Source organism: Uranotaenia lowii, chromosome 1 (genome assembly GCF_029784155.1).
Source record: "Uranotaenia lowii strain MFRU-FL chromosome 1, ASM2978415v1, whole genome shotgun sequence".
Classification (NCBI taxonomy): domain Eukaryota; kingdom Metazoa; phylum Arthropoda; class Insecta; order Diptera; family Culicidae; genus Uranotaenia; species Uranotaenia lowii.
This window is the reverse complement of record NC_073691.1, coordinates 62,337,866-62,354,207: the sequence shown is the minus strand read 5'-3', so window position 1 is coordinate 62,354,207 and position 16,342 is coordinate 62,337,866. Positions and strand designations below refer to the sequence as shown.

General features: G+C 37.3%; 1 protein-coding gene and 1 long non-coding RNA gene across 5 annotated transcripts in view; both read left to right on the top strand.

Annotated features, from left to right (window-relative positions):
- Positions 1-16,342, top strand: part of LOC129740232 (integrin alpha-PS2-like) — a 305,493-nt gene that overhangs the window by 73,989 nt on the left and 215,162 nt on the right. For all 4 annotated transcript variants that reach the window (XM_055731842.1, XM_055731845.1, XM_055731844.1 and 1 more), the window contains exon 3: positions 2,548-2,675. In XM_055731842.1, the coding sequence (XP_055587817.1) occupies positions 2,548-2,675 (128 nt within the window). The remainder of the gene's footprint in view (positions 1-2,547; positions 2,676-16,342) is intronic.
- Positions 12,575-13,346, top strand: LOC129740236 (uncharacterized). Its single transcript, XR_008736160.1, has 3 exons — positions 12,575-12,897; positions 12,957-13,151; positions 13,212-13,346. It is a non-coding gene; the product is annotated as an uncharacterized LOC129740236 (long non-coding RNA).

Below are 16,342 nucleotides of genomic sequence, written 5' to 3'. Positions count from 1 at the left end.
CTACTCTTTAGTGGACAATAAAATATTTTTAAAATTACGATACAGAACTTCAACTACAATTTTTGTTTCAAACCTACAAATTACAGGCTTTCGTCTATACTAATTTGTGATAGCTCAGTTTGTTTTGTTTTGCGTTAACATTTGTGTGTCACTGTTTGTGTTAATTTAGAAATGACGGGGTCGCATGCTGTTTTAAAATTACATTAATCTCGTTATCTGTTTACAACATTGATGTACCCAATTAGTTTTTTATAAAAAGTTTCTGTAGTTATTCTTACATTGTATCCTGCTACTCTTTCTAAAATTTTGGTGTTTTCTAAATCGAAAATATGACTAGTCATATTTAAATTGAAGAAAATGGCAAATCACATGACCTCGTTAGTCTATAGTTTACGTTGACGGCAATATTTTTTTTCTTCTATCTAAGGAATTGAAACAAAATTTGTCATGAGGAGGTATTAGGGTATGAGATATGTTTCTATGACTGTTTATTCTGCCTCCTTCCAATGGGAATATAGAAAGGGGGAGGAGGTTCCATATGAAATTTGACAGAAAGGGGAAGGGAGGGCTCCCATACAATTTTAGCATTCAAGCAAATGGAACCAAATTTAGCATGGAAAGATATTTGGGTACGAGACATGTTTCTCTGATGGTTTGGGACCCCTGCTTCCTCCCAGTTGGATAATAAGAAGTGGATAGGGAGACTCATACAATGTTTTTGTATAACTCGAGATCTAAACCAGCACATGGAACAACATTAAAGATTGGATATTTGAATATTATAAATGTTTTTTTTTTGATATATTGAGACCCAAGCCTTCTTCCAGTGAGTTGATGGAAAAGGGAAGAGGGATACTCCCATACATTATCTTTGCATCACTTGAGAACTTATTGAGCACATGGAAACAATTTTGGCATGAGATGATATTTTGGTACGAAAAATATTTCCAAATTTTTTTTTTAGAACAAAAAACGTTTGAGAAGGGTATTCCCATAAATAATTTTTTGAGTATTCCGAAAACTAAACAAATGAACGCAAATTTGGCATGGAATGTAGTTAGAACAAGATAATTCTATGGTTATTTCAGACCCGTCTGTCTTTTTATTGGAAAGATTGTACCGTCTCGTTTCTTTCCAGAATCTAAAGCTGGAATAAGATGGTAAAATAACTTCTGCAAACGATAATCCCTTATTAAACCACTGTTATACCCACTTCGTGAAATGAGAAAGTAAATTTCTGAGCAAAATTTGCGCAAATGAACTTCCAGCACTTAAGCGCCAACAACTCAAGGAGTTGATGTGCTGAAGTCGCTTTTAACCCGGACTTTCTTCCCAGGGGTGGGATTCCAACGAAACTATACAAAATGGGGTTGGCGAAATGAGGGTATGTCGTGCAGGTACACGCACTTAGACGCAATGGTAATAGCCGTAGAATTCCGCAGCATAAAAAGTGCATACACAATGCTTAAAGTTTGTAACACCAAGTATAATTGAAATGGTCACTTACCGAGAAAATCGTCCTTTCACCTGCAAACTGAGCCACCGCCGGAAAACTTCCACGGACCGGGGTTGATTTCCGATAGGCCTGGATACGGGTTTTTTTCACCACCGACAATCGAATGACTGATCCGTTACTTAATCCGAATTACTAATCGCACGTATTTACTAGAGAATAATCACACGGGTAAAGATAATTGAAGACCGAGTAGATACCGCCTTGTAAAATATACTTTTTCCGCAGCTTACTTTAGAATTAACGACTCAATAGCTTGAGGACCAAAATGGCTAAGACCGAGGTTTTCTTTTTCGCTTGCCAAGAAAACTTCATTTCCCCAATACTTAGGAAAGTCCCCATTGGTAACCAATGACGACTGTCAGAATAACGATAAGTTATACTGAAGTCCTTTGGTGGAAATTCTATTTCACCGGCTCGTTCACAATGTAAACGACACAGGGATCAACTCACAGTAAGGCTTACATGCTACATGAACAAATTATGTATTGGAGTTCTACGGATATTACCATATTGTCTACTACGGACTGTTACAAGATCTGAAAACGGGAGGGGGCTACCATTTGTTATGCATAATTCAGGAATTTATCAAGCAAATGGAACCAAATTTGGCAATGTACATTATACGGGTACGAGCAATGTTTCTATGATTGTTAAAGACCCCTTATGGGCGGTGGGGAGATGGATAGAGGAAAATACAAGTTTTTTTTGCATAACTCGAAAGCCTATCGAGAATGACTAACGATATTTTACATGAGAGGATACGAAAAATGTGTTATGATGACCCCTCCTTCTTTCGGTGGGGAGATCAAAAGGATTTAATCAAGCAAAAGGAGCCGAATCTGAATAATGTTAAAACTAAATTTGAAATAGATGAAATCAATTTAAACAAAAATAATTTTTACAAATTTCATTAATTTTTTAAATGTAGTTTCTTATAATTTCAAATGATCCTTGAACCAATTATTCAACAATTTTACCATTGACCAAAGCACTGTGTTGATTAATTTTCTTTTTCTTTCCACTAATTCCAGGGTCATAATCGGAGCGCCCACGGCCGACACCTCCGCCTACCAGGAGGGCGTACAGAACGGCGGAGCGGTGTTTCGCTGTGATATCTCCGACGACAACCGGTGCAACCTGATCCCCTTCGATGCCAAAGGTAAGCCCGTTCGGTGGTCCAGTTTTATGCGGCTAAATATGTGGATAGAAGCTATGGCATAGGTTGTATAAGTAGCAGTATAGAGCCTATCATAGCTAAATAGTCGGTTCTATTGTAAGTTTGTTTCAGTGGGTGGGATACATGCTCTGTCATTTCGCTCTCGTTGGAACTGTGGTCTGGTTGTTAGAGTCAATTAGATGACCGGTGTTATTAATCTAAGCAAACAGAGTTGACTCGTTTGAGGGGCAAAACGTGAGGATATTCCCTTGCCCGTTCATTTGAATAATTCCTGTCATTGATTGGTTTCTAGTTTTGATAACACCTTCTCCCATTGTCAATCGGTTAAGCTGATTGACCGTGAAGTTGTGAATTACGGGTGGTGAGATAAAAGTGGTTTAAACGGTTTATTTCTAGGTTGGGAACCTTTTGTTTAGGTTTGTAAAGTAGAACCAGTATTGAATTTTTTTTCACAAAAATTTAAATTTTCGATTGAACCTTCGACTTTGAAGAAAAAAGTTTACCGATGTTCGTCCACTTCTCCCCATCAATTGGTATGCAAGCTGGGGTGCCTTGTTGTGGAGCCATTTGATGGGATCGTTAAAAGAGGTGCGAATAATTGCTTCGATTTACATGGGAGATATTGGCTTTTATGGTTTGTATGTGACCGGGAGATTCAACTTCCGACAAACAAGCGACGAATGCCACTCGGAAATTGAATGCTCATCAAACGGAAATGGACTCGATTAGCAAGTGACTTGGCAGATCTGTACTGACAAATAAAAGTTATATTCGGCAAAACCTGAAGATATTAAATAAAATAAATTTCTGTGGCATCGTTAGTTAATTTGTCAACACGAAGCAAAAGAAAGTCAGTTATTGATCTATACTTGTGAGCGACAGACGTGCTTGAGTGAATATCTAAATTGCGATTCGTAAGAATCACGACAATAATGGCGTCATTGGTCGAATAAGGCCAGAGAGCACTGATTGTTAAGGCTGCTGCTACGAAAAAATTGTTTCTGATTCGGCCTCCGGTTGAAACACGGATTGACACAAGAAGCGCAGATTTTTAAGGCTGCCGCTACGATTTATTTTTTTATTCGGCTTCCTGTAGAAAGATGGGCTGGCTTAGGGAGCGCAGATTTAAAAAAAATGCTGCTACGATCATAATTGTATCTCATTCTTCCCTTGGAAAAAGGCAAATTGGCTTATTAAGCGCAGATTTTAAAGGCTGCTGCAGCTGATTGTTTGTCATGTTTTGGCCTTCCGGTGAAAAATTACGGATTGGCTTAGGACGCGCAGATTTTTAAGGCTGCTGCTAATTGTTTGTTTTGATTTGGCCTTCCAATGGATCAAGACAGAATTTTCTTAGGAAGCGCCTATTTTTAAGACTGCTGCTGCTGATTGTTTGTTTTGATTTAGCCTTCTGGTGGAAAATTACGGGTTTTCTCAGAAAGCGCAGATTTTTAAGGCTGCTGCTGATTGTTTGTTTTGATTAGGTTTTCCGGTAGATAAAGACGGAATTGACTTAGGAAGCGCAGATTTTAAGATTGTCGCTGCTGATTGTTCGTTGTGATTTGGCTTCCCGGTGGATAAAGACGAAATGGGCTTAAAAAGTGCAGATTTTAAGGCTGCTGCTGATTGTTTGATATGATTTGATCTCCGGTTGAAAATTACGGAATTCGCTTAGGAAGCGTACATTTTAAAGGCAGCTTCAGCTGATTGATTTGATTTGACCTTCCGGTGGAAAATTGAGGATTGACTTAGGAAGAGCAGATTTTTAAGGCTGATGCTGCTGATTGTTTGTTATGATTTGGTCTTCCGGTGGAAAAGGCGGAGTTAGCTAGAGATGAGCAGATTTTTAAGGCAGCTTCTGCTGATTGTTTTGATTTGGCCTTCCGGTGGAAAATTACGATTGGCTTAGGAAGCGCAAATGTTTAGGGCTGCTGTTAATTATTTGTTTTGATTATGACTTCCAGTGGATAAAGACGGAATTGGCTTAGGTAGCGCTTATTTTAAAGACTGCTGCTGCTGATTGTTTTGATTTAGCCTTCTGGTGGAAAATTAAGGGGTTTTCTCAGGAAGCGCAGATTATTAAGGCAGTTTCTGCTGATTGATATGATTTGGCCTTCCGGTGGAAAATTACGAATTGGATTAGGAAGCGCAGATATTTAAGGCTGCAGCTGATTGTTTGTTTTGATTAGGTCTTCCGGTAGATAAAGACGGAATTGACTTAGGAAGCGCAGAATTTAAGGATGATGCTGCTGATTGTTTGTTTTGATTTCGCTTTCCAGTGGATAAAGACGGAATTGGCTTAGGAAGCGCTTATTTTTAAGACTGCTGCTGCTGATTGTTTGTTTTGATTTAGCCTTCTGGTGGAAAATTACGGGTTTTCTCAGGAAGCGCAGATTTTTAAGGCTGCTGCTGATTATTTGTTTTGATTTGGCCTTCTAGTGGATAAAGATGGACTTGGCTTAGGATGCGCAGAATTTAAGGCTGCTGCTGATTGTTTGTTTTGATTAGGTTTTCCGGTAGATAAAGATGGAATTGACTTAGGAAGCGCAGAATTCAATGCTGCTGCTACTGAGTGTTCGTTGTCATTTGGCTTCCCGGTGGATAAAGACGAAATGGGTTTAAAAAGCCCAGATTTTAAGGCTGATGCTGATTGTTGAATATGATTTGACCTCCGGTGGAAAAATGCGGAATTCGCTTAGGAAGCGTAAATTTTAAAGGCAGCTTCAGCTAATTGATTTGATTTGACCGTCCGGTGGAAAATTGAGGATTGACTTAGGAAGAGCAGATTTTTAAGGCTGATGCTGCTGATTGTTTGTTATGATTTGGCCTTCCGGTGGAAAAAGATGGAATTGGCTTTATAAGAGCAGATTTTTAAGGCAGCTTCTGCTGATTGATTTGATTCTGGTGGAAAATTAAGATTTGGCTTTGAAAGCGCAGATTTTTTAGGCTGCTGCTGATTGTTTGTTTTGATTTGGCCTTCGAATGGATAAAGACGGAATTAGATTAGGAAGCGCAGATTTTTGAGGCTGCTGCTGCTGGTTTGTTTAGATTCGGCTTCCGGTGGAAAAAAGACGGAATTGGCTAAGGAAGTGTTTATTTTTAAGGCTGCTGCTGATTGTTTGTTTTGATTTGGCGTGGATAAAGACGGAATAGGCTTAGGAAACGCTTATTTTGAAGGCTACTGCTGATTGTTTGATATGATTTGATCTCCCGGTGGAAAAATGCGGAATTCGCTTAGGATGCGTACATATTAAAGGCAGCTTCAGCTGATTGATTTGATTTGACCTTCCGGTGGAAAATTGAGGGTTGACTTAGGAAGCGCAGATGTTAAGGTTGCTGCAGCGGATTGTTTGTTTTCATTTAGTTTTCCGGTGGAAAAAGGCGGATTGGCTTAAGAAGCGCAGATTTTAAGGTCACTTCTGCTAATTGTTTGTTTTGAGTTAGCCTTTCGGTGGAAAATTGCGGATTGGCTGAGAAAGCGCAGATTTTTAAGGCTCAAAAATCAAGCTCATAGTCTTTTCAACGGTTCTTTTCTTCAGCTCGAGTATTCTGGATATCAGAGGAAACTTTTCAAAAATAAATTAAGAAACCCTTTGGCTTTTTCACTTTTCATCAGCTCGTTTTAATATTTATGTCAACCCGCGCCCCGCTTCAATATCATTATCTTTTGGAACCCATCATAACATTTGTCAGTGGGACCGCCTCGTATTGACTCTTTTTTCAAAATAAAACCAAACGACCACATGTGCGCTTCTTACCTTCCTCTGTGGCACCACATTTCGGTAGTTTGTCAAAATTAGGGGCCCAAAATAAAACACGAAATACAACCTCACGCGCTTTTATGGTTAATTGAGCTGAGCGAGAAACGAAAATCGTCGAAGTTCAGCCCTATCGCGGTGTCACGCGGACGAGTTGGGTCCGCTGAAGCAGCCCGAAAGGCGTCAAAATCTGCGTTCAGTCCTGAAGACGACCCCTGAAAACCAGTAAGCAGAAGTAGGTGGTAATAAATAAATTACGTGGTAGCTCTCGATGTTTATGCCATCAACGCCGCCGCGCTGTTTGGACTTCTGAATAAACAATCAACATTCGGTCGCAGGAAATGCGCATTCAAAGGTGAAGTTCCTGAAGTTGGTTGACTGAGTGTAGTGACAGTACTTTTGCTTCTTCAGATCAAAAAGTAAACAATTGAACTCCGGTAGACCGAATGTGTAATAGTTATGCAATTTTGCAAATTCTCCTAAAAATATTCTAAGCTCAAATTCAAAATTCTAAACATATTAGTCTTCACCTTTGTAGTTCTGAAGCTGAGGTTAGTTCAACTCCTGAAAGATTGCACAATGCAAAATCGGCGTCACATCCCCCCCGTCCTCGGAGCAAAGGAAGGAAAACGAAATGACCACCTCTAATTGGGACTGATTGCTCTCGGAATGTATATCATTTGTCGTCGCAAAACTTGCAAAAGGCCACACAGTCTCGTTAAATTGCATATAATTTGCATGCCCGCGTACTTGAGAGCTGTAGTAGGACTTACGATGCAAGACGGTGTGCTTGTGAAGGCACACTGGGAAAAGGGATCGTTTTTAGTAATTTTACCGACATTTTAGAAGGATCAAATTCAGGGAAATTTTCCCACAGTTCAAAAATTGATTCGGCTCGAAGGCTCCCAAATAAGAGGTGATCGTAGAGGAGCAGCAGCCCTTTTTTTGCGGGTGCAATATTTCAAGAGCACCTTCGGGGCATCGATCATGCGGGGAGTCCGAGTGTCCTCAACATTTATGAATTGACGACCCATCGGATCCACCACATATGACAGACATTAACGTCGACAAGGTGGCCGGCCACCGATACAGCAAACGGCGCGGCGTGAGTAAAACTCAGACAGGGGGGTTGTGCAGATTAATCCGACAAGTTTTCACTTTCACCGATATCTCATCGGTGGTGGAGGAGAGGTTCAAATTGATTGGAAATGGCAATCGCCGGGAGGTTCTGATGCGGTTGTTATTCAATTGAACTGGAGTGTTTTTATTTGTGTCCATACGCTTTGATCGAGTCAATTTTCTTGCGGTGGAAACATTAAATTTTCCGGCCCGCTGACGAGTTGCAATCATTTAGGTAAACACTGGGTGGAACTGTTTTCATGCTCATTATTTGTAAATCTTTTTGTGCCTTTTTTTAAACAAACTTTTCGATGAGAAAGCAGCTTATTTTCGAAGTATACATTTCAGTTGAAAATAGTATTTAATACGGGGATGAATACACCTGAGTGGTTTGAAGTCCCTTAAATTTTTTTTTATAAGACTGCATACGAAATATTGCTAATGATAAAAATAAATCACAAAAACCATGCGTAGTGGTAGGTTTTTTTTTGTTTTTAATTTAAAAGAAAGATAAAATTAAGTATAAAAAAGTAAAAAACCCTGTACAATCAGATTTTAGCAAAAGTTGTGAAATTGTTGCAAAGGCATTTGATCAATTTAACATCATTCTTTTCTCATATAGGATTGTTAGTTCTTCAGCTCTCAATGATTGATTTTACTAAAACGAATTAATTTTAAAACTTTCGTACGCCTTGTTACTTTAACTAGAAGTGATAAACAAAATATGACAAAAGTTGTGAATTCATGAAACGAAAAATTTCCAATGAATTATAAATTTTCTTAATTACACTAGTCAACTAAGAATTTTTGACTAAATTTACTAGAGTTCTCCATGGTGTTGGCTTCTGTATCATGTTTCATCGATTATAGGCCAGTGCCTTTCAATATGTCGCAGTTTGAGACATTTTGGTGAGTTTCGGTATTTTTCAATATCATCTTCTGCTTATCATACACAGCGAAAAAAGTGTTGCGATATTACATCAAAAACGTGCACATAACTTGAGTCGCAAATGCTACCTAATATTACAACGTTTTGATTTAAAAAATTACACCATTAAAATGTAAAAAAATTACACTTTAAAATGTATCGTAGTAGACAAACACAGAAACTTAGAGCATAAAAACGATGTAAAAATTTCGATACGATATTGTCAATTGCATGAATTTTTAGACTATTGAGAGAATCTGACTTGACAGATAACAATTCCGCACTCACTAACACCATCACATTCTTTATATAAACTATCATATGCTAAAAGTTGAAAAGGGACTATATGAAAGAGGACCAACATCAGAGTTCAGTTACTTCAAATTATTTCTACCAAAAAATCAACTTTCATACGCACCGTTGCCGTCTTTAACAAACTGCGCAGATTGCATCTATTTAGACCCCCGTGCAAATAATTTGCGCGCAGTAAAATCTGCTCACAGACCTAAACATAGACAATGACACATATCGATATTCTTTACATCTTTGGATAAAATTGAATTAAAAACAATTGCGACTGGTGTGTCAGTAAAAATTGTCAGTGAATCCAGAATTTTTGGCCAATTTTTCAGTGATTCGAAAAACGCCCGAATAATGCATGATTTATTTGTTCCACTTACATTCTTGTACCCGAATGTACAGGATGCATTCTGTTTTCTGTTCGTTTCTTTTCATTTGTTGATCGGTCAATTTTCGTTATTAAACTCCTTGGTTCGCATTTCATAATAATTTTCGCCAAAACAATAACGATTATGCCGTTTGGAAATGTGATTCGAAAATCAGAAACGAGCAACGGCTGATTTGAAAAACTGACACGGGTTGTCTATGTGTGCGTCAGTGCGAAAATATTTCTGCGTGGAAATTATTTGCACAGGAGTCTAAATAGGTGCAATTTCCGCAATACAAGGGAAGATATTATTTTCGGAACTTGTCGTTGTACTTTCCGAATTATGTGCAAGTTTGCAATTATTAGAGGTCTGTCAAACACTTTGCTTTCAAGTGATCAAATTGAGGGAGTAAAAACGACTTCATGTTTAAAAAATCACAATTGGTTAGAGTGGTCATAAAAGTTATTCTGAAGATTTATATTCAAAATGTACTGGGAAATTTTCACTTATTAAAAGAACTACTTAGCTGCAATTAATTAATGAATGTAACTAGCCTAGATAGGATCAGTAATGAGAATTATTGATTTTCGACTGAATTCACCAAATTAGCCATCAACGTTCACAATCGCGTCTAATATCTAATCATTCAGAGGTTTTCTACATTTGATGGTCTGTTCGATAAGCCACAAGCAAATCGAATGTTAGATTTTTATTTTCTGCAACAGATTTCCGCAGTGTAGTTTATCGTCGAAACTATCAGCATCCCGTAGCTATAAAGGTTTCAATTTAATTTAAGGGGCTTGGTAGGCTGTGGCCGAGTGAAGAGGACGCTTTTTTCTTTCTGTCATCGAAAAATTGAAGAGAATTTCAAAGTCCGGAAAATTGACTGAACTAACCAATAAAGCAATGGCAACGTAATTTTCGGAAAAACCCACCTCCCTCCCCCAAAGATTGAAGCAGCGGTTTTGGCGGACCACGGACTCCTCTACATCTATAGATTCTATAGGATTGACAATGGGGTGAGTTTTTTTGAGAGCTAGTTCCAACTCCCACTAAGGGATGGCGCTTATCAAAATGGTTCCTTTCGATGAAATTTTGTATGGAAAAATTGAGAGTTACCTTTTTTTAATTTTTTTGACGATACTGGCACACTTTTTGAAAAGTTCCAAGGGTTCCTGCACATTTTCCGGATTTTTTGCACCCGGTGCTGGTATCAAACGAGGTGGTGAAAGTTGTTAAAATCGCGTAAAACTGTCGGTGAGAGAGTAAATTTTTTGTTTTGATTTTCTTTCCTTGGTACCAGCAGGGCTGCCAGTTGTGATATGTTTTTGTGTTTCGTAATTTTTTTTCAATTTAACACATTAATATAAGAACAAAGTGCATCTATGAATTGCTTTTTTTTTGTTATTACTGTTTATAGTAAAGCGTAATCGCTTATTTCAAGCTATGACTTGACAAATCCGTTGTACTTATGAGTATTCTCGATCAGAGGGATTTGGATGTATTTTAAACAATTTTGAACAACTATATTTGCTGCTCTTAAATAGAAAAGGAATGAATTGATGATCAGTCATTTATTTTATATTTACGCTTACGATGCATGCAAATCATATCTAGTTTCTCAGATAAAAGCTTCAAATTTGCACCAATTATGTAATATGTTTTTCGCCAATATTATTTTACAAAATTCTAGTTAGTTTATGGATAATACATAACTTTGAAAATCCAAATACCCGTACGGCTGTTTTCTAAAACAAAACAATATAACTTATCAAATTTAATGTCCTAAAGGAACGAAGCTCGAACGGTTTCTTATAATATCGTCCTTTGAAATCAAATTTCTAGAAACGTCACTGGTGAACTGGCAGCAAATCACTGAAATATTTAGAAGTAAATTCGGAAACCTGACTTCACAAGTAAACTTTGGTTCTGGCGCGTTAATATTATGTTAAAAACGAGTTAAAAACGGTGTGATTTTGTTGAGATACCTAGGACATGTCTCAACGACTCATGAAAAAGTGAGAGTAAGGATTAGTTGCAGCAACTAATATTGATCGACCGGCTGGTTTTCATATTAAATTCACAAAATATTTTTCAAATTCTAAAAGGGGTTTCAATGAAATAAATTGGCATCTCTTTTGCTTTCAACCCGTTTTTTGTTTTGCTTTATTCTTCGTTTCATACACGCTTCGGAATTTTTGCGTAATAAACAAACATTTTAACCACCATGCACAAATATGGCATTAAACATGCTCCGGATTTGGTACTCAAAATTAGGTTGGACCGTGGATCAAAACATGGTTCTATGCTATAAACATAAAATTGAGTACCCCTTCTCTTCCTTGCGATGGTTCAAAACAGACTTCGAACTGCGCATTAAAAATTAATCCCTTTTTTCCTTCAGGGAACATTAAAGAGTACAAGCTTAAGGATTTTTATGATTTTTGTGAAAAAAAAACGTGAAAAATAAATATGAAAACAGTTCTAGAAGGTATTATTGTACGCGTCCGCCTGGAATATCATCTTTCAACTGTTTCCCGTCGATTCCACCACGTATCACATGCTAGATGTGTAATGATTTAAGCTCATTTTTCCTCCATCCTCAAAGAAAAGTTCGGAACAGATATTTATTTTGTACAAACTTTTTACTGAGTAACGGAATAAAAACAAATTTTGGAAATTTCCTTCTTTTTTAAATTCTTCAAAAATTTTCAACGTTCTGTTAATACCGCTTAAGGAAATGTGCGGAAAATTTAGATCGGTAGTGTTTTAGGAACTACTTCCATAAAGGTCCCCTAACAGTAATGAATGGTTTGAGTTCCGTAACTAACCTTAAACACCATATGCAGTAATCCTAGTACAAACGGTTCGTATAATCTTCATTTCGATTGCTATAACAGTTTCCAATACGTCCGATGAACGGTTTGATAAATCATCGTAAAATGTATGCACATATCCCAGCCAACATGAAATCGTAATAGAAATCATCGCCGAAGTCGTATATGGATGCAGTTCGAATCAAAATCGTAAATATGTACACTCAACATTCGACCATGTCGTATATTCATCTTATAAGATGTTAAAACCAAATGAAATACGACTTAGTTACGATATGTTGGATAAAGTCGTATTTAGTGCGACCGATGTCAAATGACGTCTCAAATTTATCGTATAAGATTCCTTACGTAGCATTTAATCTATATATAAATTTTTTTTGTGTCGAAATCATAATTGACTACAGACAGATTCGTAAAGAATCACACATAAACATCGTTCATTATCACTTTTGTGTATTGAAAACCATCATCGCATAAAGGGATGATTCTTTTCAATTCAGTATCGTATTAATAAAAATGATTAATGAGTAAGTAAAATTTTTCGTGTAACCGTCATCGCAACGCGGCGACTTGTTTTGCTCAGTTTCGGATTTTTTTTTTCAAGTGGTGATCATTGCAGGAAAAAGCTAGTTTCGGTCTTCGAATATGTCCCTGGCAAAAGGATCGAAAGCTTTACGAGCACTGCAGTACACATTTTTCAGAACGGATGGAAATCGGGTGGAGGATTCATCCCAGGATGGCAATCGGAATCCCGACTCAGGAACGGAGACCGGAGCGAGAATGATGCGAAAATTTGCGAAGCATGCCTCGGAAAGTGCATCAAAACTGCATTTTTATCATCAACCGAACTGTATACTACACAAGCAATCAACTGATTACAACAATAATTATTGTCAGGTAAGTGAATTACATCTACGCGAGAAAATCTTTGAAAATTAACAGGGTTTTCATTCCAGCTTTCATGATGAAAAATCGGAAAACGGGGCTTATCATTGGACAGCTGTTCCTTCAGACCAATTTCCATCGAAGCGTATGAGTTGCTAGCTAAATTCGAGAGATGGATAAACTTATAAAAAAAACTTTCAGCTATCTGCATCAATCGGTTGAGATTCATTATTTTTACATACTTTGAGAAAAATGGTACCATAAACGTAAGTATTTCTCAAAATAACATCTCTGAATATTGTAAACTAATGACTATTTACTTATAGGATACTATTACTTTGGCGCGACATCAGGCTCAATCAGATACCAGTCGATGGCCAACTATTGCAACAGAAAGAAGCGAAGTACTTGAGCCAAAAGGAAATGGATGCCCCGGAAGAATGATAGCTAATAGAGCCAAGAGAAGTTTGGTGCACGAAAGAAGAAAAGTGAAAAAGTGCTTTCACCAGAAGAAAGTGAAATAGTGTGTCTTTTAATAAACGAAACTTTGTATTGAATATGTGATGGTATTATTTTTATGTGTACACTGAACGTCCATCAAGTAATTTTAACCCTATTTTCAACAATCGTATTTCAATCACAATGATAAACATAAAACGATACATAAGGAGTAAAAATTATTTTCATCGTACAAGAATTCAACTGATATCGTAAAAAATGCGACTTAAATCGGCGATAGATTGCCAATTCGTATAGGAGTTCATAACACCTCGCTTAAAGTATCACTTAAACATTCATTCGATGTCGAATTGCTTCATATCGTACAAGTGTACAACACACCTCCTATAAAGTGTGACTTAAGTTGTCAATCGATGTTCAAATCTCTGAGCATCGCATAAGACTGCAACACACCTCGCATGAAGGGTGACTTAAATCGCCAATCGATCGTCGGATTGATTCAAATCGTAAAAAGGCTCTAAACACATCGTATAAAGTGGGATTCTAAATGTCAAAGCGCCCGGAATCGTAAATCGACTCGTTTAAAGTAACGTACAACAAATTATTAACGCAACATAAAGTACCAAAGCTTATCAAACATCGTAATACGATCTTATATGATGCTGTTGAAGTCGTAAATCGTAAAATGATCAAAATATGTACGTATATCGCCTCCACTTTTGGTAGGTATAAGCTTTTTTCCAACGTGTTATACGATGATTATTGTCAACATAGATGTACGTATATCTTTTGAAATACCTACCAAATTGTTGGCTGGGATTTATTCCAGAAACAGTTCAACAACCTAAAAAAAGTTATTCATAATCGTTTTATAAACCATACCCTAACTGTTCCGGGAAGAGTGTCTCCATGTAGAGGTTTTAATAGTTTTAAACAGTAACATAACTTAACGCCATATTCAACAGACCGTCGGTTTGGAATTCAAGATACGTGCAATGTTTTTATGTTTTCAGATGTCATTTTCTAAACGTTTTTTTAAACTGTTTCTAATCGTTTTATAACTACTACAGGAACTGTTATGTTACAATATTTTCGTATTCGGGCGAGGTTATGCATAATTTGATTCCTCAGCTATATCTTGAAATTAGTTTTTATGCATATAATATATAGATGAACAGAGTAACCCGTTGTTATTTATAGGTAACTATAGTAACAAATTAAATTCACAATCCATTATAACATTTCTTATAAATCACATCCACGTGTCTGATTGATTATAACTTTTGGAAGTATTTTGTACAAGGATTATCGAAAAAATGGATTTCACACTGTTGAAGGATTTAACATTACCACAGCTTCGTGCTAAAGCAACCGAAATTGGATGTTCCAACAAAGGGAACAAAACGGATTTGATAAGACGGTAAGCTTTTAGCATGTTACTACTTATGTTTTGCTTCGTATGATTCTAGTATGTTTAACATTAAATTATGTCTTATTTAAGGATAAAGTGTTATACCAAAAATAATCTCAACTCGAGCCTCATTGTAACACCTCCAATGGTGTCAGCCCTGGACAACTCGCCTTTCGTAGATTGTCCTCCTTATCGAGAATTGAAGGATCAAATGAAAACTGATGTAGTGTGGTTTACTCCGTCGTTAATATACGAATATTTCGAGCAGCGGCATGCAAGGCATAGTTATGTCAAGGGAAGGAATTTATTCAGGGATCGCTATCTGAGAAACGTTTCTTTCGCAGAGGTAATTTATGACGATTTTTGAGTTTGGTATCACTCAACCTTCACGAGCGGCGCAGAATAAGGGCGTTGGGTATATAAACATTAGCTTGCCAAAAAATAACGCTATTCATATCAATCGAAGTATTCAATTCATAAAACTTCGTGAAATCACGAACATCTAAATGAAATTTGTTATTCTAATCACCATACATTTTTTCTATATTTTTTTAAAGCTTGAGCTTTTACTTCTCAAGAGCTGCATATTGATTGGTAAAATGTTAATTCTAGGTAAAATCATCCTTAACAGCAAAAACTTTGCAAATACGTGCATTCTGCTACGCGGCAATGAAAACTAGGTTGCTGTATGACGTACGGTTTGAGCTATGTACCGAGATAAAAGGAATAACCAAGGCATATTGCGGGTGTACAGCGGGCCAATCTCAATCTTGCAAGCATATTGCGGCGCTTTTGTGTTGTGTTGAGGAGTTTGTTACCATGGGTAACTAAACATTGATACGTTATACACTGCCGGCCAAAAGTTTGGGATCACCCCCTCAAAAATTTAGATCGGCCATATCTCAGCCGGTCCTACGCCGTTTGGCCTAAAGTCATTTGGCATAATGTCGTTTGGCATAAAATCATTTGGCATAAAATCATTTGGCATAATGGTCATTTGGCATAATGGCCGTTTGGCATAAAAATATAAAAATTTATAAGGAAGGACCATACTGCATTTTAGTTCGAACGCGAAGCGTGAAGTTAAGAGGCTTCCTCGAAAATTTGATCCATCATTTTAGGACGGCCACGTCTTTCTAGGTTTATTCAAAGCCCTAGGAAGGCCCGCGTTTCTAGGTTTACCCAAAGCTAGCGACAATCCCCTAGCCCGGTCCGCAAAGCGAAGCGTAAGGACCATACTGCATTTTAGTTCGAACGCGAAGCGTGATGAGGCTTCCTCGAAATTTTGATCCATCATTTTATGCCAATTATGCCAAACGGCCATTATGCCAAACGGCCATTATGCCAAACGGCCATTATGCCAAACGGCCATTATGCCAAACGATCATTATGCCAAACGGCCATTATGTCAAACGACTTTATGCCAAACAACTTTTATGCCAAACGGCTTTATGCCAAATTACTTTATGCCAATCGGTATACAATCATCTCAGCCATCTTATTACATATCGGAATTCTTTTGATCTCATTCAAGAGATCGTGAGCAAAACCATCTTTGTGTATGTATTTGACAAAATGTTAATATTA